This window comes from Alligator mississippiensis, chromosome 4, assembly GCF_030867095.1.
Source record: "Alligator mississippiensis isolate rAllMis1 chromosome 4, rAllMis1, whole genome shotgun sequence".
In the NCBI taxonomy this organism is placed as follows: Eukaryota; Metazoa; Chordata; order Crocodylia; family Alligatoridae; genus Alligator; species Alligator mississippiensis.
The window spans coordinates 98,971,214-98,998,835 of NC_081827.1; the positions used below are offsets into that span (position 1 = coordinate 98,971,214).

The following is a 27,622-nucleotide window of genomic DNA, read 5'->3' on the forward strand; positions in this document are numbered from 1 at the left end:
CCCCAAGCAATCCTGGGAAAGTACCCTTGTTTAAAAGGACACTACAATACAGAGTACTGCGTACTTGGAAGCAATCTTGGCTCATGATTGGCTGAAGACAGTCATGTGGTGACAAACTGCTTGTGTACACACACGCTGGTCTCAGCATGGCCAATACATCAAACTTGGCAGTAAGGCCTATGAGCGCCCTCTTATGGCTGAGCTGGCAGGATCAGTCTCCTGCATGGCACTGGAAGAATATTGTACTTCTGCATTCAGATATTTTGATGATAGACCCAAGGCTTTCCACGTGGGAAAGGTCAAAGGTGTGCCAAAGCCAGAGGCAACAACTCCTCCACTTCTTTACCCAGTGCTTGGAAATAAAAGCTGCCACAGACATGTTCCAGTTTTCCTCCATACTTAGTAAATCTTTTATTATCATTAACTCCTCCTTTTAAGCATCCCTTTAAGGGTGAAATGAAATCCAACCATTTACAGAGAAAATGATTTCAGAATGTACATTTGATTTATCCTTACAAAAATTTATTATTATTACCAGCGTTTTATAAATTACAGAGTTGAAAGGAGCTTTGTTTGGTTTCTTTTTGGCAAGTCCACACATTCCTTTTCCAAAAGGAGGGTGCTCTGGGCAATGCTGAAGGAACGTGTTGGCACTGAGGGATATGCCAGCAGATTGCTTCCTGGAGGACAAAGCAAGATCACTCCCTCAGGGACGAGGACGGACAGTGGTTTGCATTTGCAGCTCAGGTTTTCCTTTTTGTAGCCATCACTTGCAGTCTGGATAGTCTCTGCTGAAGCGTATTGCATTATCATCTACTCCCTCTCTTCTCCATGGTGGAATTATATCATGCGCCAATTTAAACTCCTCCTATGTTTTCACAGTAATGGCAAGCTCCTCCAACTTCTCAGAGAAATTACAGGCCTTTCTGAATAAAAAGATTGAGGGATGGATGGAGAAGGGGGTGGGGGTGGGGGAGAGGAATCCTTATGTCTCCCAGCCCTTTCCTTTCCTGCCACCAATTTTGAGGTTGGTGAAGTCCACTTTCTCTTCCCCACTCCTCTCCTAACCAGTGTTTGCTAACAGGACCAGGAATGATCAGCTCCAGGGCCCCTCACAGTGCAGATCTGTTCTGTAGCAGCCACAGAAGAATAGGGGTAAGAAGGGGACATCAAGGGCAGGTGGTTCCAGAGGGACAGAAGCAGCTACTACTACCCCATGAGGATATCCTGGCTGAGGTATCGGGGTCTTGGATACTTCAATACCAGCTCTGCTCTGAGCTCCACCTATACCTGCTACATTAAATGAATGAGTCAGAGCCTCTGTATTTTCCTACCAGAGAAGGAGAAACTATTATTCTCCAAGTGCTTCCAGGAAATGAAAGGCATTGCAGTGACCCCCCCCCCCCCCCCAGCAATGTAAAGCAAAATACTGGAAACAACAGCAGTGGAGCAGAGAACTGGAACATTTCTCCCTCCATACCAAACAGAGCTTTGAGCAGTATTTCCTTTGTATCTGGCACCTGTCAGGATACCATTTCAGTATTTTTATTTAAGCATCCCCAGGGATTAAACACACATACACCAGTGACAGGGGCAGGGAGGACCTTCCCCTATATTCCTTCCAGTATGAGGGACTTGCCTGATCCAAAAATAATAACATCCATGTTCCCACCCTTGTTTATAAATAACCTGGAAAGACCCCATCCCTCTTCAGGAATAACAGGTGGTAGGGTTCATGCCTTAAAAACAATGAAGGAGGGGAGAGCATACTAAGGCAAACAGAAAGAGGAGTGAGACTTGCCCCATCCATAGTTCAACACTGCCCTAACACATTTTGAGGGTGAAAGGGTATCTAGACACGACTGCAGCAGAGTTGGCAAAAAAATAGGGTTGCAGGGGAAGAAGAATTGTTCTTCATTGTTATCTGTTTACCACCAGTCTTCCTGGGGAAGCAGAACATCCATGAGGGCAGAGAGCCAGTAGCTTATCAGATCTTTGCTGCGTCAAATAATATACAACCCAGCTCTGGTTAAAGCAGACCTCTCCCTCATACACCCACAAACAACTGGAAAACCTGCACTTTTAGCCTGCTCCTTTCCAGGCTTACTCTGCCTCTGCTGTCTCTTCTGCATGTACAGACCATCATCACAGTCTTCTGACCGAAGCACACATGCAATAAAGGGGCAATAAAAACAGTAAAATGTTTAGCTCAGAGGAGATCTATTTCACTAAGCACAACAGACGTGGGATAGTCACACAAACCAAACAACCCAGATTGGTTTGGCTTTACCCTAAACGATTAGAAGTTATTCATGTGAAGAGCAGAAGAAAACGAATTTCTCCTGCTAAGTTCCTTTCTCTACCACCAAGTTCCTGCTTGGAACAGGACCCTATCACTCCCTTCATTCTCCATTCCCTTATCTGTCAGGATAACTAACAGGAGGCTCATGCTGTACCTGACCCCTGATGTGCTTCCCAAACACGGGAGCCTTTTGTGAGAATAGAGGGAGGGGTGGACATTGCCTCAAAAACCCAAACCAGACTTGGAAGCAAGCAGGCCATGATGTGAATATCCCCAACAATGGGAGGTGGAAATGTGTAACAAGGATAGAGAGCTTAGCTCATGGGCTTCTATTTGTTTGGTTCCTAAATCTAATCTCACACATTCCTTTGTTCACAACTCTGCCTAGACAGTCCTGGTGACAAGTCTGGATTGTACACCTCCCTGACAGCTTGCACCCCTGCTGCAGCAGCACAGCGCTGCAGGAGTAGCCTGCCAGTAGGCTTTTCCTAGTAAGCCTCCCCGGATGGTCATCCCATCTTGGGAGTAACCAGACAGGTACCAGGCTGGGATATATTTCACATCTTGTTCTTTCCTGCTGCTAGGCTGGATTCAGGGGGAGGAGAAGGGGATTGCCCTTTACCTTTCTATTTACTCCACAGAGACAAGGAATGAACAGCATTTATATTTTACTGTGACTTTGTGGAGGGAGGGTCCCTCCTGTGGACATTCCCTTTGCAGCAGCTTGGCTTTCAGGGCTTCCCTAAGGCATGCCTACCCTTACCCGCACATCCTGAGCTGGTTCTGAACAGGTCCCTTTAAAGAGCACTGGCGCACAGAGCTCACAGCTTCCCGGCCTCCCACTACACCCAGCAGGCTTGTAGAGGGTTCCCTGAACATCCTTAAAACCTAAGTAAAGAGCACAACTTCTGGATTCTACCATGCTCCCACCACTATGGACACTTGTACACACACACGTACATACACACACATGCACACACACTCACTCCTCCACCTGATACTGGTGACAAACCAACCCACAAATACCTGTACCTGTGCATATTAACATTAATACTCATGCACATGCTAGTCCACACATTCACCAGCACATGACCTCCCTAGTGAAGTCCCCTGCAGCTCATTCCAACCTGGATGAGAGGCAGGGACAACACGCTCGATTTTCTGCCGGCTGAGCAAACGCAGGCAGTGTGGTGGCAAAGGTAGAGTTCCACCTTATGCCTCACTTCCCCTATATGTCAGCTCTGAGCATGGCAGCACATTAGACAGAGAACTGTGCCCAGGAGAGATGTACTGGTATTAGGTTAGTGGGAGGAGGTTGCATTCTGGGAGGAAGGGGGACACCTTGGAGGAGAGGTGGCTACCCTCACCCAAAAACCATTGGATTGCAGAGGTAAACAAAGAGACAATAGATGCATACAAAGATGCTTCTGCACACTCACCCATCCACAAACTCATAGCAGCACACACGAGACACTCTCAGACACACCACTGCTGGCACCTGCCTGTTCACTGACAAGTCCAGGCTCCTGTGTGTGTGCACCCCTGATCCATAGGGAGAGGTGAGGGCAGCTGTGCGTTCTCTCTCCTTCTCATCCCTTCCCTGTAGGAGGATCTGCTGCTTGGATGAGATGACTCTCCTCTCTCTCAGCAGTCAAAGTAGAGGGAATGTGCCAAAGTTTTTTTGTTTTGTTTTTGCCTGCTCCCAGGGCAGGTTCCCACTTCTTCTCCTTCCCTCATGAACTTGACTGGGAATAATGCCCCCCCAGCTCCACTCCAGAGGCAGAGACTGGAGAGAAATGATACACCCCAGCTGAAAACAAAACCAGGAAAAAAAACCCAAAAGAGGAAATACCCTACTCTTTCCCTTCGCTGTGTTGTTCATTTCCCATGCAAGCCCCACGTCCCTCACCCGGCCACCTCTGCCCTCCGGTAGGGATTCTCCAGGAGGTAGTGGAACCGCTCGTAGTGTTTTAGCAGGTACTTTGGGGCGTACATCTGTTCCTTAGGGTCAGCGGGGGGGTACTCCTGGGTGGTGCCATCAAACCACCCCCCAGTCCGGATCAGCTCCCGGATATAGTTGAGGTCCCGCTTGTCCTCATAATCACCCCAGCGGGGGAAGTCCCCGTTCTGGGCTGACACCAGTTTAAAGTAGATGCCCTCTGGTGTGAAACACCAGGAACAGTGCCAGCCAGCAAAATGGAGAGGGCTGCCCAGTGACCACTGCACCAGGATGTGTCCCGTGCTGTTCTCATACTGCCGGAAGCCGGGCATGGTATAGTACTCCCGGCGGCGGAGGCGGATCCCATCGGTAGCATAGACGGCCTGCAGCATCCCCACTGTGCATCCAGAGACCACCTCCAGGGTGCCTGGCTGCTTCCAGAAGAAGCCATAGAGGGACTTGCGCATGTGAAAGGCAAAGGGTTCTGTCCAGCCATCATAGAGCTTGAGGAAGAGCACGCCATCACGGGCTGGGATCTCATCCGCATCATCAATGATGAAGACATCATCCGGGCGCAGGTTTCGGAGGCGGGAGATGCCATCCCGGGTCAGGAAGGTGCGCAGGTAGTCGTCGGCAATCCAGCCATCCTGGCGCCCGCCGAGGGGGAAGTGGTCCAGGAAGACATACAGCACCTTGTGGCGGATGTAGTCGAAGGAGCCATTGAGCAGCATTTCACGGAACTTGAGCGGGCGTGGCTCGCCGTATGCTGTAAAGTTAGACTCACAGACCACAAAGGTGTCTACCACATCGCCCAACTCATGGAAGCGGACGTCCAGGAGGTCAAACTCGTGGTTGACATTGATGGCATTGATGACCCGCCGGGGTGTCTCCCGTGGCACAAGCCTATCCTTGGTGGGCAGGTTTGAGTACTGGACCACAGTGGGCACCCCACAGCTTGGACCATGCCAGCCAGGCAAGCACACACATTCCACCCACTTGCGCCGCTTGGTCCCACTGGCGCTCAGCGGCTTGCGGGCTGACCGCCCAGACGCAGCACCACCTGATCTCTCCTCTGGCCGGACCACTGGTGGCTTCTCCAACATCTTGGTGCCTGGTTTGAAGCAGACGCCACCGGCTTTGGTACGGACAAAATACTCTGCTGTGTCTTCTGGCAGAACAAACTCAACTCTGTGTAGCTCCTCACTGGCTCTGCTGGGAGACAGGGGCTGGAGCAAGGGTGAGTGGGAGTAAAGTGGTGTGCGGAGGAACTCGGGTCCCCCCGGCTCAGGACTGACCTGTGGCGTGACCGGTGCATTGTTCCAGAAGAAGCTGGAGACAAGGTTGGGACTAAGTGAAGCCAGCTCCCGGGGGAAGGTGACATAAGAGAGGGCCTTGAGGAAGTGCAGAAAGGAAATGAGGCAGAGACCAGCCATGCAGAGAGTCAAAAAGAGCTTGTGGCGTCTCATCTTCATCCTAAGGAAAAGCCAGAGTGAGAAAGCATGTTAAACTGCTACTTGGCTACAAATTTACTTGGGCTTTTTGGGTAAAAAGGGGTGGTGGCAGTGGTGGGGTAGAAAGATCCCAGGGGAAAATTAAAGAGAGAAGTCCAAACTCATCTAGCCTGAATCTTTCCCTTAAATCTTGAGGAAGCTAAATCCAAAACCAATCCCTCCCTCCCCCAGGTTGTGCTCAACAGGCTGAATGCCTTTGGCGACTTCACCAAACCTGACCTTTCCAAGCCCGAGTGCTTCTCAGCACCCCACGGGTGTCAGGGCAGGGGACGGAAACACGCAGCTCTGGCCCAGAGGCCTCCACACCCAGCAGGCTGCATACGAGCAGGAGACTGAGGGGAGGAGAGGACAAAACGCAGAGAGATCGCTCCTATGGCATCACATCCTGAGGCCAAGGAGATGCTAGAAAAGCAAGACAGAGGGAGGGATTTGGAGTAGAACAGGGGCGGGCAATTATTTCGGCTGGAGGGCTGCTTAATGAGATTTAGCGAGTGGCCGAGGGCCGCAAGGGCAGTCCCGCCCCTTGCCAAGTGCCCCGCCCCCTGGCCGCCATCTTGGGACCAGAAGTCCTGCCCTGAACCCCTGACCTTTGCCACCAGAAGTCCCTCCCCTTGCCTCCAGGAGCACTCCTTTTCATGGGGGTGTGTGTGTGTGTGTGTGGGGGGGGGGGGGGGGGGGGTGCCTTCTTGGAACTTGAAAAAAACCCAAGTCATATGCTAAAAATCAAACATCTACTATAACATATTTTAATTTTATTTAAAAAAAACTATTTTTGTTCTGATTTACATGCGTTTGCGTAGTATATGTAGTGATTACGTAGTAGCTTAAAATAAATTCTTACTCTTGTATATTGTGTGTGGGGGAGTTAGTGAGAGTGGGTGGATGTGAGGCTGTGCGAGTGAATGGCTTGTGGAGGAGTGTGGCTGTGCGTGGGGGACAGTGTTTGCCCACTGCCCCCGCTGCCAGCAGCAGGGGCAGCAGCACCAAGCGGCAGGCTCTTGGGGCACTCACGACCCGTGCGGGCGGCGCCACACAGCTCTGGCCACTTCTGGGAGCCACATGTGGCGGCAAGGAATGGAGCGGGCCGGCAGGCCTCCATCGCACAGAGCTCCCTGCACCTCACATGCAGCTCCCAGGACTCAGCCAGAGCCGCGTGCCTGGATGGGGGAGTTCTGCAAGATGGAGCCAGCAGCCTGGCCCCGCTCCCTGCCACATGCAGATCCTAGGACCCCTCTGGGAAGTAGGGAGTGGGGCCAAGCCAGCCTGGCTCCATTTCCCGGGGCTCCCCGCCACTTCTGGTGGAGTGCCAGGAGCTGCACGTGGCGGCAGGGAACGGCAAGGCTGCCAGCTACATTGCATGGTGGGGGAAGTGGCGCACAAATCCCAGGAGCTGCACATGAACTGCGGGGAGCCCTGTGTGATGGAACCAGGCTGACCCAGGCTCCTGCCACCTCGCTGGGTGCAGGCCCTGGACTCTGTGCTCCCACCTAGCTTCAGCTTCTCCCCACCTACCTGCTGCCCAGGGTGCACAAGGAGGAGCTGGGCAGCTCCCTTGGCAGCAGCAGCAGCGGCCCTGCCCAGAAGCTGTGTTTTGTCCAGGGCCCTCCCTCGCACAAGGGTAAAAGTGCAGCAGGCTGCCCCGGTGGGAGTGGATGGGGCTCAGGCCTCATGCGAGTGCAGCAGGGGCAGGGACAGGCTGAGCAAGATACAAGGAATTGGTGGGCGCCCGCCCATGGGCCGGATGAAATCACCTGGCGGCCTGGATCTGGCCCACAAGCCATATTTTACCTGTCCCTGGGATAGAAGGTTGATGTGGAAGAGAGGACATGACTGGACGGAGGTCTATAGCAGAGGCAGTCCTAAACAGCTCTGATGATTAGCCACTGGGAGACTGAACTACTGTTCTGCCCCTTTATCTTCTGACTCTTATGTGCCAAGGCTCAGCAGCAAGGATCCCTCTAAGGTGTGTAGAAGTGCACAACTAAAAGTGTGGCTGCACACAGCCATTTCAAGGCTGCGCACCAGGAGAGACTGGGGTGGGAGCTTGGCACAGGCTCCGCCAGCTCCGGGGAAGTGCTCCGCTCCCCCGCATCAGGGCTGGGGACTGGAGTACTTCCCCAGAGCTGGCAGACCCCGCACCAGCCTCCATCCCTGCCTTGCCTCACCTTGGGGAGGAGCCATTGCCTGCCCCAGTGAGACTCCACCGGCTCCGGGGCACTGCTCCGCTCCCTCGCATAACCTCGGGGAGCGAGGAGGCACGTGGCATCAGGGCCTGATGCGTGGGAACAGATCACTTCCCCGGAGCTGGCGGAGCTCGTGCCAGCCCCCGGCTCCAGCCCCTAGCCCCAGCCCCTGGCTCCCAGCTCCAGCCCTTGGCCTCTGGCCCCTGGCTCCCAGCCCCCAGCCCCAGCTCCAGCCCCTGGCCCCCAGCCCCAGCATCCGGCCCCAGCCCCCTTCAGTAAGTGTCCCGAACCAGACCGAGGCGGCACGCTCACAGACCGCTGCTCCTTAGAGGGAACATTACTCAGCAAGCTGCGGCTGGATATGGCATCTTTAGAACAAACGTTCCCAGTTAGAACCATTATGCCAAGGAGATGGGTCCAAGGGAAAGACCAGCCAAAAACAGAATCAGAAGTGCTCTCCCCTTCATTAGTGATACACTGTCCATTCCATTTACCCAAATGCCAGTTGCCCAGTCAAAGGGGGAGAGGAAAGCCATTGCAGGGTGGAATAGTGACAACAATCAAAGTCTAAGCAGAATATATGAGCTCCCACCCTGCCCAACCCTCCAGAAAGGAAAAGATGTTTATCGGGTGTGGATGGTGTATCAGCAGGTCTGGGGCAGCATAAGGGACAAGCACAGACCACATCCCTCTCTACAGCAGCTGACTTTTCATGGAGGCATGATGAACACCAATGCTGGGGAGAGGGGAAAGATAGGACAAAGATCTCCTTCACCTTTGAAACTTTGCTCCCAGGGGAGACCAAGCAAAGCCACCTATGAAAGCTTCAGCCTCATATAAAACACACCAAGTCACCTGCTCACAGCAGTAGGTCATCCTGATCAGGTTTCCCTGCTTCAACATTTACACTGGCTTTGAACAGAGACTCCAGTTCCAAATCTTGCAAGGGGCGAAAGGTCGGTGCACAGCAGACAGCACTTATCCTTCCACTACTACCCAGAACAGCTCTAGGGAAACAAAGCCAAGGGTGGAAGGTGGTGCTGTCATAGGAAGCAGCACCGGTGGTGGACTATGGAATGCATTTCCACAAGAGAGAAATTATGACTTATGGACCTTTCTCTATTCAAGATTAAATCCAAAACCATTTGTGATCTATCTTTCCTATAGCAGCTCTTGACCAACATGGGTGAGGAGCAGGAAGGGGATGAAGAAGGAGAAATAATCCACCACTTGGGTTATGCTTGAAGGATGAGAAGGGAAAGGTGTTAAGTTCTTAACTTACACAAGGTGTAGATGCTCTGAGGACGAGAGTCACAAATGTACCTAAAATCATACAGAAAATCAAACAGAGAGAAGAAGGAAGAGCAGGAATTGTCGTAATTTCCAATTGTCTGCATTAGCTTCTGCATCAGAGCTATATCACAAATGCATGTGGATTCTCTGCAGTCTCTTGGAGCATGCAGCCCTCTCAACAGTTTTCTGAGGATAACTTCCAAGCTCTGGATCCAAGCAAACCGTGTGGCGTTTCCAAGGCCGCTCTCTCTAAAGCCCCATTCCCAACTCTACATCATCAGTCTTCGCCATTGAACCTGCTGCACTCCTGGAATAGTCGCACCTCCCAAACAAATTGTGACAGGCACTAGGTTTGCTCACTGACTCAGAACTCACAAGGCAGCTCTGAACTTTTATCCAGCTGTCCTGCACCTGATGGGCTCAGCTACTGGGTAGATTTCTTTTGGGCAGCTGACATGGGCAGATGCCCCTAAGTCACTTGGCAAAACAAGGATTAAGCAAAGACTAAAATTTAGCTGTACTGCTCTTCTACAATTCACAAAGTGGAAGGGAGCAGCCTGAAGCAGTCAAGAGTTTTAAAGGCTGTCAGGAAAGGGAGTGCCTAGTAAAAGATATTAATGTGTGACTGAAGGCAGCTGAAAACCTCATAACTGCGAACTCCAGAGACCTTTGAGACAGAAGGGTTTACAGTTGGCACCAGCACAATTACGAACATAGCAAGCTCTAATGGGGGAGGGAGAGTCTGCAGGACTAGGAACACTTTAGAGCAGTTGTTTGCAACCTTTTTTCATTTGCAGACCGCTCTGGAAACTTCAAACAGAGGTGCAGACCCCTCTGAATGGTAAGTGTAGGTAGTCACATGTTTTTGATTGACCATAGTCATCTTTTGCAGACACCTTGGACATAGTCTGCAGATCCCCAGGGGTCTGCAGACCACAGGCTGAACATCACTGCTTTAGAGGAATGCCCAGGTATGTCAGAAATGTAAAGCAGCATTCATTCAATGGCACTATGTTGATTCTCACCAGCTGAGAACCTGGTACCGATGCCTCCATTAGAACTTCTGCAAAACTGTTGACTCTTGCCAGCAAGTGGCTTGCAATATGCAATTTGTTTCTTAAAGCTTCTGATGTTTGGCAAAATATCAGCTTTTATTAAAAAAGAAAGAGGAAGTTTTCAGCCCTCAGGTCTGGGAAGAAATGCTGGACAGCAGGAACCTTGAAGGCTCAAACACCACAAGACAAACCCCATATATGATTATTTTCTAAAGTAGGGTTGGAAGGTTGTTGCCAGGACAGTCCAGGGAGTATATTAATACAGCTGGTTCAATAAAATGTTTTCACTAAAAATTTTTGGTTCTCCTGGGGTTTTGTTTGTTTTTTTTTAAGATCTTGTGAGACTGAGCAGCACACCTTGTGATATTCGACAGTGTGGGGTTGGCAACACTGTTCTTGGCTTAGGCTGGTAAAAGAGGAGAATCTGGCCAATGGCATTTCAGGCACTGTGTTTAATTACGTGGGCTGAAAAATTCACCTCTTCTGGCCATGAGACTGTCTACTGCTACCAAACATCCCATTTAAGCTGCCTGTAAAGCTCAGCTATTCCCCAAAGCCACAGATCCTCCTGGTCAGAGGACCCTCTCACAGCTGACTGAATGAACACTGCAGCTCTGCCTCCCTCCCACTAAACAAATCAATGCTCTCCTCCTCCTCCCTCCACCCCCACTTAAATCACATTGCACCAGCAAGTTAATACTGGGAATCCCCACCTTTCCTGCCAGAAAATCCATCTGTACTTTCCTGCCACACACAGCTCCTTGGTTGGAGGAGGGTGAGACCACATCCTCCCTCCCTCCTAGGAATGGAAGGGCAGGGTAAGGACCACAGTAACCCAAAAGCATCCTGAACACCATCATTGTGCCTGCCACTGCAGCTGACCATGGCAGGCTGCAGGAAGCAACACTTATTCTCTGTTGGAGCGGTGGTGGGGGTGGCGGCTGGCTCTATCCCCACACAGAGTCCTGTCAGGGAGTTTGGGTTCTCCTGGGCCTTTGGCCTCAGAGGGCAACATCCCCTCGCAACCAGCCTTACCTGCATCCTGCTCCCCTCTCTCCCTGCAAAGGGCCAGGGCTGTCCGTTAGGAAAACAGCTCGGCATCAATAACATTTGGAAAGCTATTGGGTTTTTTGGGGGGGAGGGGGAGCTGTTTCGCTTTTTTTAGGACATAATGGAGAAGTTGATGGGCCTGACCAAGAAACCTCCTTACTGGTCTGTTTGCATGGGGATTTGTAATCACATCTTGATAGGATGATGGGTCCCCCACAGCTCTGCCACTGCATGCAGGCTACAGTACAGCAGCATGGATAACCCTTCCCTTTCCCTTTCCCCAGGGGAACCCTAGCTCAGTGATTCTCAACCAGGGTGATGTGTAATGTTAGCACTGCTAGGTGTGCAAATGCGATTAAAGATAAACCCAGAATTTTCACATAGGCATCCACAGTGTTTTTATAAACATTCTGTCCTGTTATAATCTCATGAGTTATTTGCAATGGAAGAATTGTCCTATTATTTTTTTGTAGTCAAAATAAGGTGAAAACTAAGAGCCAGCATTTTCTGACTGGCCTCAAGTCTAAAAAGGTTGAGAGCCACCGCCCTGGCTGCTTTACAGCTGATCTGTTTCTGGCTGGGATTGTAGGAGCTGCTTGCACTAGCTGAAGTCTGGGCTTGCTGTGCCAGGAAGTCCCTTTGCAATGGTTTGGTTCTCATGAGATGGCCAATGGGGCATGGGAGAGGGCTATTCAGAGCCTTTCTTCTGTAAGTTGCCAGTGCAACTCTGGATCTAGGTTTGGGAAAAAAGATTGACCAGGGAAGTTAAGCAGCCTCTCACTTCTAAAGCGCCTGTACTGGTCTGACCCCTGATCAGCAGTGGCCAATGACAAGGAGAAACAAACAGGCAGATTAGGGAGTAGTTTTCCATTATTAGGTGTCCTTGTGCTTCCTCTGAGGCATCGCCTCCCAGGCATTATCCAAGGCAAGACCCAGACTCAAAGGAGCGGCAAGTCCAGTTGCTGCTGGGTGGTCTGTGGGATGCTGGTTTCAGTCCAGTTGCTCATGGATTAGTCCACAGCTGGCCTCCTGCTGGTAGGTCCAGTGCTGAACAGGTCAAGGAGGATGACCTCTCTCCTCACCCCAAATAGCTCTGTACGTCACAAAAAAATTCCCAGGGAAAGTCTTAACCCTTAACATTAACAGATTGCTTCACATTTTTGCATCTGATAGAATATTATTGACATATTTGGATCCACAGCTATAGACTGTAAAGAATGTCTTCCTCACCGCCTTTGTATAAACAGACTACCTACAAGGCCTCGCAAGAGCACAACAGCTCCCTGCAGCTCTGCAAAGCTCAGCCAAAAGCATTTCAATTTTCACCTGCAACACCCTGCTATGCCAGCCCAATCTCCCAGGTCACTCTGTCAGCACACAAACTATCTGTAGCTCTGCTGTCACAGCATTAACCTGCAGTACTCTCTGTTGTTCCTGTTCTGGCATTTACCCGAGACAAAATTTGCAGCTATCACTTGCCTTTTGTCAGGTAGCTGGAGCAAAACTCCTTTCCTGCAACATCCTAAAAAAGGCAAACTAAGAAGAAAGAGTGCCCAGGGGGGAGGAAGGGAGAGCCCCATTCTGAAAGCACCTCCTCCCTTGAAACACCTCCATTTTCACCCAGCAGATATTTCTCTGTCAGAGAGCAGACAGGTCCTCTCAGACTTTGTATGGTCTAAAACTCAATAAATAAGTGGTTGTGTGTTCACATCCATTTCCTCATCTCGGTGCTATGGGCGTAGAGGTGTCCCCGCATTACAGCTGATGGGACACTAAGACGTAGCAGGTGAAGAAGGCCTCTTCCCTCCTCCCCTTTTCTGTTCAAAGTCCATTTTGCAGGGTAGAAATTTGAAAAGGAAGCACCTCGTCGACAGAGGTGAGAGTTCAGGTTGCAGCAGACTCCATCTGTTCCCTCATAAAATAGCATATCAGTTAGCAAGAATGCAGAAAACACAGAGTAGGCAAGGCTGCCTTCTCCCCTGGCAACTTCGAACAGAGGCAGGAGGTCTGGGGCGCAGTGGAGACAACCCAGAAGTTTACTTGAAATGTAGTGGATGAAACCAGGTAGAAAGGTCAGATTCGCTCTGCAAGCTGAATGGGGAGAGGAAAGGAAGGAGGAGAGCGGAGAAATGGCTAAGAGTAACACTTCTGGGGGATTCTCCAGTTGCCTCAGTGACTCTCAGTCCTGTCCTTCCATTCTCAGAGGGGTTTCTGTAAGGAGTCTCACTGAAACTTCCTTGAATGAGACCCCACAAGTTACAGCCTGGACTTACACCCTCCTGAGTGGTAAGAAAAAACTAGCCATCAAAAGCAACGTGCATCCAATGTGCACAGGCACCTGCAGCACTTTATTGTGCCCCGGTAAACATAAACGGACCAGCTGATTTATACCTTCCTGGATTTGCATCCTGGATTTCAAGAAACCAAAGAGAAAAATATGCAGGGCAAAAGGCTGACAAATCACTAGTGTTCTGCTCTGGAGGCTATGGGCACAAGAGCACTGAATGTACAATCCAGCGTACAACACCCCTCATTTGGGCCACTGACAGCCCGAGTACACTTGCCCTTCACCTGAACATTAAGAAATAATACAGAAGCACAAAACTTAGGCTAAGGCTCAGTGACTTCACTCAGAATCAATTCCACAGGGCAGAAACCCAGTTGCAGGTTTTATTGCCTGCTCCCTCCTTGGAGGCTAAACCCAGAGCCCGTGGTAGGCAAGTAGAACAGATTCTTCTCTTTTCATATAATGCATCCAGCGACTGCTTATCTCAAAGAGATGAGCTGATATGAGCACATCATCTTCATGGCACAGCTCTTCCACTAGCTCCCAGTCTTTTTCTATGTTTTTAGTCTTGGCCTTGATCTTCAAGGCCCATTGGTGGAGTCCAGACTGAGCCACATGTCCCATCATGACCCAGCCTTACTACTCGGGAAGAATGCAGACCTTAATAACCACGACAGAACACCTTGGATAATGTTGCTTTGGTAGAGCTAGGAGTTAGAATCAGAGAAAATGAGGGTTGGCAGGGATCTCAGGATGTCATCTAGTCCAACTCCCTGCTCACAGCAGGACCAGCCCTAACTAGATCATCCCAGCCAAGGCTTTGTCTATCTGGGTCTTAAAAACCTCCAAGGATGGAGAGTCCACCACCTCTCTGGGTAACCTATTCCAGTGTTTTACTGCCCTCCTAGTGAGAAAATTGTTCCCAATATCCAACCTAAACCTTCCTTGCTGCAACTTGAGACAGTTGCTCCTTGTTCTGTCATCTGCCACCACTGAGAACAGTCTAGCTCCATCCTCTTTTGAACCCCCTTCAAGTATTTGAAGGCTGCTATTAAATACTCTCTGTCTTCCCTTCTCCAGACTAAATAAACTCAGTTCCCTCAGCCTCTCCTCACAGCTCATGTGCCCCAGCCCCCTAACCATTTTTGCTGCCCTCCACTGGACTCTCTCCAATTTGTCCACATCCTTTTTGTAGTGGGGGGCCCAAAACTGAACACAGTACTCCAGATGTGGCCTCAGCAGAGCTGAATAGAGGGGAATAATCACTTCTCTTGACCTGCTGGCAACATTCCTACTAATGCAGCCCAGTATGCCGTTAGCCTTCTTGGCAATAAGGGCACAATGCTGGCTCATATTCATCTTATTGTCCACTGTAATCCCCAAGTCTTTCTTCTGTTGCCCAGTCAATCAGCCCCCAACCTGCATGGGATTGTTCTGTCCTAAGTGCAGGACTTTGCACTTGTCCTTGTTGAACCTCATGAGATTTCCTTCGGCCTGATCCTCCAATTTGTCTAGGTCACACTGAATCCTAGCCCTACCCTCCAGCATATCTACTACAACCCCCAGCTTGGTGTCATCTGCAAACTTGCTGAGGGTGCACTCTGTGCCATCTTCCAGGTCGTTGATGAAGATATTGAACAAAACCAGCCCCAGGACTGACTCCTGGGCTGCATCTGGCCCACAGGCTGAGTTGCAAAAGCTCTGGCTCCAGGGTAATCTTTCAAGGGCCATCTAGAGCATGACCAGCTTCAGAGTTCATTACAAAATCTTTCCCTTTGATACAGCATTCTTCATGTTGTGCTGGTTATACTAAGAACAGAAATATGACAATTCTCCCTGAATAGATATTCTTCTAAACCAGGGGCTAGAGAAGAGCAGAAAAACCCACAGAAGTCCATTAGAGCAGGGATGTCTGATCTGGACCATGGGGGCTTCTCATGGGTTATGTGATCCATGTTGAGATGTGGCTCACAAAACTTCTTGCTGTGGCTGCCAAAGCCAGTGTTGGTGCAGCCAATATGTGGGGATTAACACTGCTACCAGTTACTGCCCCACTATCAAAATGCACAAAATAGGGATAACTCCCCCCACCTCGCCCAAAAAAACCAAAAACACAAAACAAAAAACAACCCAGACATTTTGTGGAAGGTAAGGACAAGGGTGGTGTTAACCCCCTGTATGCTGAACAAGCTAGCACAACATCTGCTGCAGATCCCAGAGAAGTCCCACCAGCTAGATCTGGAGAGGTGTTGTCCAGTCACAGAGAAGCCTTGTAGGCTGGATGACCCACCTCTGTGGGCTGCATTTGGCCCATAGGCTACGTTTAACACCCCAGCACTAGAGGCCCTTACCATGTAAATTTAGTTTATCTGGGAAGCACATGAAAACACAGGTGTAGATTGATTATGGGCACTGCAGAAACCTTCAAGTTAGATTCCAGCAAAACTCAGAAATGTAAGTAAATGTCTTTACTTTATCCTATCTTCCTTTGCTCCGAGGATAAAAAAAGAGATTCTCCCTTCCTGTGCAAAAGATGTACAAATCCCACTAACCATAACTACATCTCAGCTTTCTTGCCCCCTTGCTGTCAGTCTGAAAGTTTCCTTGACCATTTCTCCTGCCTTTCCAGATGTGGAAAATCTGAAGTTGATCAACTTTGGGTCTAAATTGGCACAGATAAACATAAAAGACAGATCTAGGCAGGGCTACGGTGCTCCTCTGGTCTCCTCCTAACCCCCCCTTCCCCCCTGCAAACCACCCCCCCCCAAAAAACCCAAACAAAAAAAAAACAGCATCACCCAAGTTCCACTGGTTCTAGGGTCCCACAGAAGCTCCTTGTCATCCAGGTGTAAGAAGCCAGGATCCTTGTTCCATTTTCCTGCCACCGAGACCACTGCACTGCCTCCCCTTATTCAGACCTTCTAGCACACACCATGCCAACACCCAGAAGTCCTGCAGAGTCCAGGTGACCAACTGGAATAGACTCTCTTCCCTGACCAACTCCTTGTTTCCTTGTGGCATCTAGTTCCCATAAGGATAGTTGTTGTACCAGAGGAGGAAGATGTCAAGAGGCAAGTCCAGAGACCCATAGCTTGGTTTCCAACATAAATTATCATAGTCGTTGCTTGTTGTTTGAATTCCATAGTGATTAAACTAGATCAAAATGGAGCTTGCTGGTTCATTTATTTTTATGTTCGCATGAGAGGTGACATCATGAAGTAACATGGCATGATGAGACACGACACTGAGAAGAGAACAGGGACAGCTGAATAAATGCATCTGAAAGGAGTTCATGTCCCCAAGCAAGCCCCGAGGCAGCCAATAGAGTATACGTGTGCTGCGTGCAGGAGAACTGCCAATGAGCTCCCAGTCAGCCTCAGTGGATTGCAGTAGAGGAATTCATGGACCCAGTTTGTCTTCCTGGGATCTTCAGAGCTGCAGGGCACTCACAGCTCCAGTGGAAGTTCCTGGGAGCTGTGGGTACCCTGGGAATCAAGCTGTATATCTATTTATTCAGGTACCCCAAATCTGAGTAAGCTATAGAAATGCCTACACAAATATAACCTATTTTTAGCTGGGCCTTCAGCTCAGCTAACATTAGACGGTCAATTCATTTATCATAAAAGAAATGAGTCTCAAGTATGGTTTTGGAAGACAAAAAGGTAGTGGCTTTACAGATCAGTTCAAGGAAGGTGTTTTCTGCAGTACCTTGTGCATAGAACACAGCAAGACAATGATTCAGGGAGCAGCTGATACGCGTGGTGTCCAAGGGAGGTCCTGTCAGCACAATGGAGGGGTTGCTGGGTGACTCAGTAAGAGGCAAGAATGAATAAGGTATTGCAGGACCGGTATGTCAGGGGCCTTGAAGATGAGGACAAGAAGCTTAAGCTTTATGCAGCAGTTAACGAAGGCAAAGGCAGCAGAAGGATTCAGACAGATTGAATAACACAGTGCGAACAACGGGCAAAGAAGAGAATTTTAGAAGCAGCAATTTAAATGGCCTGAGGGGGCTGATGTGGGGGTCAGGGAGGCCAGAGAGAAATAATTAAGAAGGAGAGGAAAGGAAAGCTCAGATGCCATGGTGATGGGCTCACTGCAGAAACCTACATAGACAGAAGGAGGATTGTCTCCAGCTACATCTTTTTGGAAGGACGTTAGTTGCTTTTTCATCCCTGGGATAAAAGACTGGCAAGGAGGGATGGAGGGGGGAGGCAATTAAATCCAAGAGAGACAACAACAACAAAAAAAAGACTATAAAGACAGGCCATGAAATAAAAGGCGATAATGGTGGGATTACAGCAGCCAAGGGGAGGAAGCGCTGTACCTCCAGCCCCACCCCCTGTCCATCACCACGCCACTTGAGGTTTGGCACAGTGCTCACTTTCCCACAGTAGCCAATCTATTACTGCCTGGAATAACGTTCCCAGCCTCTTCCTTCCCTTCCCCCCCTCCAGCCCCCCCATTCCTACTTTCAGCTCACAGGGGTCCTGCTTGGCAGCCTGCAGATCCCCCTCTTCTCCTCTGTTAAGGTTTGGTGCTCAGCCAAACCACTACAAAAAGCATTAACCCCGATTCACCAGGCTGAAAGAGAGAAACCTGACTCCACATGGAGAGGTTTCTGCTAGGGGTGTCTCTCTCTCCCTCTCTCCACCCCACCATCCACCCCCCTCCATTTCTCTTTCCTTTTCTTTCTCAGACACCAACTCCAGCACTGGGAAAGCTGCCTCCAGAAAGTGTTACTTGAACGGGGGGGGGAGGAATTTTTCTTGGAACAAGAACAGAACTTATTTATTTTTCTGTTCTTCCTTTGTTTTCCATTTCCTCTGACAGGGCTTAAAGCAAGATTGCAGTAATGTTGCCTGGGCCCCAGTAGGCTTCAATCTCACTTATTTATTATTTTTGGAAAAAAAGAGATGCAGAATCGGCAGAGCTTCTTGTCTGGTCTTGATACTTCACTCGCTGCTGCCTCGAGGCACAGGCTGGCACGGGTGCTGGAGATGCATTCTGGGATCAGGGCTCCACAGACCCAGGCTTGCTCTGGCTTATGTGCACCTCTGGTGGCCACAGCCTCTGCTCACCCAGGTTTCAGACTGCAGTGCCATAACCACTAGCTATAAATCCATGGTAATCAGATGTTTGGTGCTTGGTCCATGCAGATTACAGGCAGATGGTACCCTAAAAAGGGAGAGTTTAACCTCTTAATGCACTAAACCACAAGGTATATTTTGACGACTGCCTCTTCCAGACCAGCAAAATCCATTTTATTGAAAGACTGGAAGGCCTGGGTCCCTGCACAACCTTCTGCCAAGCTGCACCAGCCCCGTCTCTAGATTAAAAAAAGGAGAGCGGAATTGATGACTCTGAAGTTACAGCTCCACAGCTCCCCTTCCCTAAAAGCAAAGCCAAGGAATAACTAGCCCTGGTGCTCTTGGAAAGGGCTCCAGCTGAGCCCACAGACCACCCCATCACTGCAGAGTGAGGGACAAGCTTAAGGCTCCAAGACTAAGCACTAGAAAATTGCATCTTGTCCCCATCCAGTGGCCCAGCTGCAGGGGAAGCCAGAGCAGAAAAGATCTGCACTTCCCCCCATCCCGCACTGCAAGCCAGCTGAGTCTTCACTACACTCCTGTTGGGCCTCTTCTGCTTGCTGCTCCCCAAGCCTAGTCCTGGAGAGCCCCTTCCCCCTACAACTGAGAGAATCTCCATGCTGAGTCAATCATGGGCTTTTCCTACATAAGCTGAAGTCCAAGATTCAGGATTTTTTTTATATTGAGTTCTGGTCCAGTGCCGGGGCCCAGGGGGGAGGAATAAAAGGCACGGTTAAACCAAGGCACCAGCACATTTCACGGACCCACCACTGGCACAAACAAACAAGACAGAGCTGTGAAGTGGAGAGGCCCAGCTCTCCCCACAACCAGGCTTTGGTAGCTAGAGTCCTGATGGACTGGGAGCTGTTGGACCATTACTATCACAGCCTTCCAAAGATGTGCCAGGTTCCCACTCCTCCTCCTCCTCTCTACCCCCTTCAGCTTCCAAACACCATAAGCACATTAATCTCAAACTCTGGCTATTTGCAAAGCATTGGCTGCCAAAGTGCTGCTGGAGAGGAAGTGGAGGAAGATGATGACAACATGATGATAATCAAGGACATCCCTGGAGAATGAACAAAACATTGAAACAAAAGGGCCTCTCTCTCTCCAGGGCAGGAAGGAATGGTGCAGGCTGCCCATGCCTCTCAGTCCTGTGTTGGACAGGGGCACTTCTGGGGAAAGACTGCTCAGCTTGCAAGGCTCATTCTTTGCCTGTCTGTTGAAAGGGCTTGTGACAGCCCCTCCTCCTCCCCCAATTAGTTGATATTTTGATGGGGACATCTGTTGACTGGCAACGTGATGAAAACCTCCTCAACTCAGTTCACACAGGTCATCGATCAACCATGAGGACTTTCAGCTACTACTGGAGAAGAACACAGTTACACAGTCGGTTGCATCATGAACTACCAAGGGCAGAAGCACTTTACCAAGCTAGGACAGACTTTCAAAAATGGGCTTGGACTAGAAACATGATGTAACTCCAGATTCCCCTCATTAGATCCTACATCTTTGCAAGGCAACCTCTCTCCACTAGGGGTAAGGTAAGAGTTCAGACTCCATGTTCAGCCTATCCCAAGCTTTAGACCATAAACAGAGCTCCAGAAGTTGGTCTTTTTAGTCCTTCTCTAGCCCCCAGGATTCATTCTACCCAGTGGGTGTAAACAGTGATGATACCACTCCTAGATATGCTCTGCTAGAGAAGTCTCTCTGCCTCAGCTGCCAGGTGGCAATATAAACACAGACCAAGAGTGAAGCTGTACTACTTCCTCATCACTGAGCGATAACTCCCTCAGCCAGATAGTATCAGAAGCAGCTTTTTACAGGAAGCCAGTACTCTATTCCCCAGCACAACTATACTCTAAATTATTCAGGAGGCTGCTAAATTATGGAAAAGGAATCCCAGCATTCCTCAGGCCAGGCTGCATGCAGTTGGGGTCACTCCAAGCTGCCTTTAGATAAGGATTCAGGGCCACCAAGGATGTGCAATGCTAGTAGGTTATCTCAGTGTGCACACACAAATTTGCATGTACACTACTAATGCAGAAGTGACAAGCCTCTTATCATCACGCTGTTTTCCAGTGCCACAGGCATAAACAGCTTGAGTATGTGGGCTGGGGTGCAGATACAGGGGTAGAGAAAGGCAACTGACCCAAGCTGCCATTTGTTCAATGGACATTATACCCAAGGCATGTCTCCTTACAGTAAGGCACCCTTCCATAAACAGTGAATGACCCCTAGGATAAGAGAGTGCCTGTTTTCCATGATAACATGCCCCATGTCCAGGGGGGTTGCACCAAGATTTTGTCCCACCCCTGTATAAGACACATACACCTGGGGATGGGAGGAGGGGGATAGGGCATCATCCCCTCAGAGCTGGGAACCATTGTGCCTCTTTTCTCCACCTGTCATTCCTGCCCCGAAGCAGCTGGAGAGCTAGCAGGAGGTCCCCATATGGGTTAGCATCAGCACAAGAGGATGAAAAAAAGAGGCAAGCAACTGGAATATTGGGTGGGGTGGGGGACAGTTTATGGAGTAAGAAGTCAGGGGAGAGGTGGGGAGGTTGAGCCATGGAGCTAGAGCGACATGCAGAGAAGACGTGCAGTGAAGACAGAACATCTGTCCTCTTCCTCTGCACTAACCCCCCACCTTATGGACAGGCAGCTATCCAGGGGTGATACTGGTCTGGGGGAGGGAGGGGGAGGGAGGACATGGTTCCTCAAGCACTTGAGTCATAATTAATGGATTACAGACCACAACAAGCATTTTACCTATATTAAATCCTGCTCTGTACACCAGTCCATGAAGTACTTGCCTAGCACCCTCAAAGCCACTACTGGTTTGCACTGTGAACTTGAAGCCAGGTCCTAGATTGTTTCTTCTATGCAGCACCAAGGCAGGGCTGGGTGGCCCCTTAAAGACTCACTTGTTCAGTTACAGCTTAACTCTAAACGAGGGAGTTTTTTTAAGGTGCCACCCTCCCCTGCCTTCTGCATAACTTCCAACTAACACAGCTCTACAAGTAATGTTTATGCTCTGCCTCCCCCAGGAGTCCCACTCTTTCCAGAGCTGGAGCTGCAAGATCTCCAAGATTCTTCCACCCCCAACATACTCCACCTCAGCAAGCCTCCTCCTCACCTGCTGCCCAGCTGTGAGCCTCATTGTACAGGGTAGAATGAGTAGGCACTGCCATCACTCCCTCTGTGGCATCTGCAGAACTAAGAGGAACCTTTGAGGTTGCAGCCTACCTTCTGCTCCAGTCTTAGAGACCCATAGCCAAGAGGGTCCCCCTTTCTGTTTTCTCTCTTACAGCCTTGCTCATTTTTCTTGCTTTCAGTTCGGCTTCAGCATCTTTAAAGCCAACCAAGGCACCCTCAGATTCCCAGAAGTTTAGGGCTGGAAGGGACCTTGTGAGATCATCGGGTCCAGCCCCCCTGCTCTGGGCAGGAAAGACTCCTCAAGTCAGCATAGCAAATATCTGTGTTTAGATCATAAGTTTCACAGTAGCAAGAGGTTTTATGCCCTGTGCCTAATTTGCATTATTCTTTCAGCCCATCTCCAACTCACTTGCTGCAGCTTACAAAATTACGACCAGGAAAATAAGAAAAAACCCCAAGATGATACCACAGCCTGAAATACATTAAGGGTTCTGAGTCTACCCCCACAAGCTGTAGCTGAGCCCATCAGAAGTCTGACAAAAAGAATACAGCTGGGGAAGTAAAAATGACACAACAGACCTGAGGCAAGGTGGGGAAAGAGCCATCAGTTTGGCAATGAGGAAGAAGTTATTGGCAAACAGCTCAAATTCAATACAGCAACACCCACCCTGTCTTCCTACTCCTGCCAGTGAAAAGGAAGCTCCTGAATTTCTCCTCACTGTTCCTGCCCCACACATCTCCAGCCGTTTATCTGTGCCTCAGTTTCCCTCTACCTGTAAAAAGAAAAGGAGTAAGCTACTTCTTTTTTGTACAAATCCCCACCCACCCCATCTCTACCCAAATCCTGATTCCTGCAATATAAGCCTTAGCTCTGCTAGGCTGGGGGGGGGGGGTGGGGGGGGGTGGAAAGAAGCATGCTGCTGATATACCACAGTCATGGATGCTATAAAAGAGCCTAGATAAGTGGGGATCTCCTTTGCTCTTGCTAACTGAGCGCTCAAGAGTGGGCCCTCACAAACAGAGTCTAAGCCAGCCAGCCAGCCCCCCCCCCAAGCTTGTGGGCACTAGCTGCTGCCATCCAGGGTGGGAGTGACTCTCCCGCCAAAAAAGCCCAGTTCTGCTCACAATCATTTCCTTAGCCTGCCCCAAGTTATGCTTCTCAGTGGGGAGAGGTCAGAGGGAGAGCCACAACCAGGCATCCCTCTGCACAACTGAGCAAATGCCTGTGCAAAACTACTTTTGCTTTGCTTTGCTTCAGGCTTCCAGGGCTTTGCAACCAAACACTTGTCAGGCTAAGGGAAGGCTTGAAGGAGAGAAGAGGGTTAGCACTGCAAAATGGAACCAGGGTGAGAAACAAGATGAAAATATCAGGTTCCCTCTTTCCCAAGAGCTGAATTCAGAGCTCATTTCAAAGGGACACAGAAATCCAGTTCTCCCTGTTCACAGACCATGTCCTTACATGAGGATTCCAACCCACTGCATCTCATCTCTGACCCAAGCCCACCCTGCCAACCCACTTCAGACCTACCTAGCAGCAACTCACTGTCTTGGGGTACTGCAAAACTACCAGTGTATTCCAGTCCTGGCCTCTGCAAGCCACAGTCCTGGCCTGAAGCACACCCCCACAGCCCTAGAGATGGCTCTCAGACAGAGCCATCAACATAGCATGACCACAACCTGGAGCTGCTATTCTCATCTAGCTTTTCCACATAGTTCTGAAACTAGTCCTCTGATCTGAGCTGCAGCCCTAACCTGGTCCAGCATAGAAGGAGAACTCCTTCCCCACCCCTCCTCATACAGTTCTTTCGTGTCGCCTCCTCCAAAGAGAATGCATAATGGAACATACTTGGCACGCACAACACACACCTGCATGGCTAGCTGTATTGCCCAATCCCCCCTCCCCTGCAGATCTGAATTAACCTTCCAGGTACTAGATGCAAACCTTGCACTGTGGAGCCCAAACCAGCCACACACGCCCCCTGGTCACTAGTATGAAAAGTGGCAGGGATAAAGAAAATGGGCCATAGGGCCAGCCAGTCACCCTCTCCTATCTCCTCTGTGGGTTTGAAATGTAGACCTGCTGTTTGAGGCACCTAAACTGATCCAGAGGGGAAAAAACCCCCCCAGACTTCTACGCCAATCAGCACCCCCCTGCTTGCCCCCCCCACACTAGAGCTGTGGTCAGCTGTACCAGTCTTCATCAGCACCACCTCCTCCGCCTCCAGTCACATCTTATTCTGATTGGGTCACAGATTCCAACAATGTACAAAGAGCTCGTTTCAGAGCAAATAACCCCACCTCAAACTAGCCAGTCTTTACAAATGCTGGCACTGGCTTACTCACCCTGCCCACTGCCATACTCCCCATCTCTCCCTCCCTCTTTACAGCCTGTTGTGTGGGAGAAGACAGTCGTTTTGGGAGAGGGGGAAGGAAGGTGCATCTGAAAGATGCTTGTACCAGGATAACTCATAATGGGATATCCAGAGTATGCTGGCAACCCAGACCCAATGAACAGCTTTCTCTCTTGGCTGTTGGATCAGGCAGGAGAAAGAAAGAAGAGAGAAAGCAACCAAATGTGCACTGTCTATAGCAGTACACAATTCATATGCTACATACATACAAATACACTTAGATGCACAGTTCCAAATACACAAGTACACTCATAAACTTAAGCGACACATACAAATGAATGCACCTGCATGTGAAAAACACTGCACTACACGCATGACTTGTGATGCACTTCCTGTCTCTGCAAAGATACACCTGACACCCAGCTGGAGCACACAAACGTGCACACAAGACATATGTGCACCAGACAAGCACAAAAATTCATACAATGTACACAAAGAACACATGCTTCATGCATACAGCATCCATGTAGAAATATACAGACTAATACATCTGTACTCATCCATGCACACCTGGCTAATGTTAAGTATTGACAGGCTTTACAATCACAGGGAAGACTTACTTACCCAGGGACCATTAGGTATCATCTCCATAGTCATGGGCAGGGAGGGATGGTCTTTATTTCAGTTTTCTAGGCAGTTCTGTTCAACTGTGGGCCTGCCCCAAAACCCTGCCCTCCTTACCATCTTTACACCAACTCCCCTTTATCTCTTACTTAAATGAACCCTATACACTGTTTAGATAAACCCTCTGAGCAGCACTGGAAACTCTCTCTCTTTCCAACCTGATATTTGCAGTGAGGAAGAAGCTGTGGCTCAGCTTTGAAACTGCACTAAAAAATTACTCAAAATGCTCTGGGCATCACAGACCTGGGCTGGGATTGTAAGCATTGTGGACCAAAGGCACGCATGTGTGTGCGCATATCCAGACATGCTACAGCCAGTAGCTTGGTTGCCGCATCAGGAGAGGGGTATTATACTTCACCTGCCTCCCCCCATGAACTGGGCAGATCTCTCACCTCTCTCTTGATTATGTGCATTCTGTATCCGTCAGAGCCTCCTGGATATCCAAATGATTCACTCTGAGCTATGCAGGTACAATAGAGCATCCTTGCAGGGAGGGCACGTCACACCTGCAGCAGATTTCCCATCACTGCTGCAAAATCATCTCGGGGTAGAGAGGGAGGTCCCACACTGGAATGGGAGCTCTGTGATACTTGGCAATAGACTCAAGGCTTCATCCCCACTTTGCTGTACACGAGGTTGGGGGCTTTAATTCCGAACCTAGAGGATGTCTGCAAGGATGTGAAGCTGGAGGAAATCAGGACGTCCCCAGAAATGAAGCAAGAGGAATACTCTTCTGTAATCCTGGCTTAAAGGGCATCTTCCCCACTCTTACTACTTAGTCTAAAGAACAGCAAAGGCTCTGTGGATGGATATTCTGCTCCAGAAATGGGAACTCTGGAGACTGAAGCTGCACTTTCGAACAGGATTCCCATTATCTCACACTCCCCTCTCCAGGAGGTTCTTAGTTGCCTTGAGCTCTGATTTTGGCAGACCCCAGTCAACTTGAGCTCTCCTCTCAGGAGCCGATGGTGACTCAAGGTCTATCCATAAGGAATGACAAGTGACTTGTCATTCAAGGTGTTTAGTGCTGACTCAAATGCCCCTTTGGAAGGAGGGATGCAGAAAACAAAAGCTCCACTCTGAAGGGTTGGGGGTTCCTGGTGATTCAGGCCCTGCTGTTGGGGTGGGGGTGTAGGTGGTGGCTTAAATGTCTGTTCTCAGGGGGCTGCAGGTTTCCTGATGCCTCAAGCTGCACTTGGGGTAATGATGGCTGCTCTTGGTGACTTGAATTTCCCCACTCACAGGGTGGGGCTTGCTGCTGAGTGGAGGGCTTCTCTTTGAAGGGGGCTCTCAGGGCTTTGTCCTGGTAGGGGTTCAGTTTCCCTTATGATTCCAGTTCTGTACTCAGAGAGGTCCCAGGTCTACTCTAGGAGATGGAGAAGGGCTTTGCAGCGGTCCAAGCTTTCCCTGCAGTTGTCATCAGAAACCCCTTGAGAGAAACACAGGCTGTGACAGCTCAATTCGCTCTCTCCCTGCCTCGCCTGGCTTCCCCTTCCCTCACCTGGCTTCTCCCTCTTTTTGCCTCCCTCTCTCCTCTCGGCAAGCTGTCTGCACGGGTCTGCAGCCGCAGCACACGCTGTTCCCCCCAGCACTTTTGCTGTGCTCGTACAGAGCCTGATCTCGCGATGGCAGACTTGCACAAGCCTCCACTGCTTTAGAACCAATATATAGATATTTATAGCTAGCAAATCCCTGAGCTCTACCAGCAGCCCTATAGAAGTGGGGAGAGCCAGGGAGCCCACAGTCCTTTGTGTGCAACCCTCAATGGGGGATTACAGCACTCTGAGACAGGGATGGGTGGGGGGAGAATATTTGATTACCTATTTTTACATTGCTTCCCACCCCTCCCCACACACATCCCCCTTCTACTCCTTATAGGCTGCTGCAGGTTTGGCGCACACTCACAATCAGTGCCCTCCTGGCATAAGGAGCATGGGCAACAGATGGGCCTTTGCTGCAGTGCCGAAGCCCTAGGCTTCCCCCTCATCCTTTGCTGTGTCCATGTGCCTGGGAGTGGAGTGGGGATGGGGGAGTGTACAGAGCTGGCTAAGGGCAGGGGTGTGAGATCCTACTCTTTCCTCTCATCACCAATCAACTCGTGCTGCATTTGAGGGGCTCAGGAAGAGAAGCATCCCTCTGTGTCAGGACATGGCAGAGATGATCACCGGACATCTCTGCAGACGTGGGTCAGTCTCTCTCTCTCCATGGGCAGGCAGATGTGATCCCCCCCAGCCTTTCCCCTTACAGTGTTCACTGAAGCTGCAGCATCTAAAGCCATGGGAGGGGGGGGCAGGGAGAGGCTACACACACATGCACAAACACACACACACGCAGACACACAGCACCGGCCAAGCCTTGCAGGCTGCAAGCTGGAAGATGAAAAGGCGAAAACAGCAGCAGAGGGGCAGGAGGGTGCAAAGGGGACAGAGAAGCCCCCACCTGCCCCCTGGGACCGGGCCCAAGCCCATCCTGAGCCCCATCCTAGCCTTGCCCCTGCCCCACAAACGCCCCAGGACCCGGTTCCTCTCCCAGCTCCTTTGCCCCCAGAGAAGGCCCTTCACCAGTCCAGCCGGGCAGCAGGGGGGAGGCTGGGGCAGAAGAGAGGGGCACCGGAGCCTCCCTCCCTCACTCACCCATCGCCCGCTGTCTCTCAGCGGCGGCGGCGGGTCCTGTGTCTCCGAGGCCCGCGGCAAGGAGATGCTGGTAGGGGCGGCAGCCTCGC

The 27,622-nt window shown here is 50.2% G+C and overlaps 2 protein-coding genes across 3 annotated transcripts in view; both read right to left on the reverse strand.

Moving 5' to 3' along the window:
- Positions 1 to 27,593, reverse strand: part of LOC132250133 (mitochondrial ribosome and complex I assembly factor AltMIEF1) — a 43,696-nt gene extending 16,103 nt beyond the window's left edge. Inside the window, exon 1 of the mRNA XM_059726388.1 lies at positions 27,534 to 27,593. Within this exon, the coding sequence (XP_059582371.1) occupies positions 27,534 to 27,537 (4 nt within the window). The 5' untranslated portion in view covers positions 27,538 to 27,593. The remainder of the gene's footprint in view (positions 1 to 27,533) is intronic.
- Positions 381 to 27,622, reverse strand: MGAT3 (beta-1,4-mannosyl-glycoprotein 4-beta-N-acetylglucosaminyltransferase). 2 transcript variants are annotated; one of them, XM_006262366.4, is made up of 2 exons: positions 27,534 to 27,622; positions 381 to 5,714 (listed from the first exon to the last, which is right to left on the reverse strand). In XM_006262366.4, the coding sequence occupies exon 2, from the start codon at positions 5,711 to 5,713 to the stop codon at positions 4,208 to 4,210; it is 1,506 nt and encodes a 501-aa protein (XP_006262428.1). In that variant the 5' UTR covers position 5,714; positions 27,534 to 27,622; the 3' UTR covers positions 381 to 4,207. The 2 variants fall into 2 exon arrangements, with proteins under 2 accessions (XP_006262428.1, XP_019344817.1); XM_019489272.2 differs by lacking the exon at positions 27,534 to 27,622 and adding an exon at positions 25,293 to 26,329.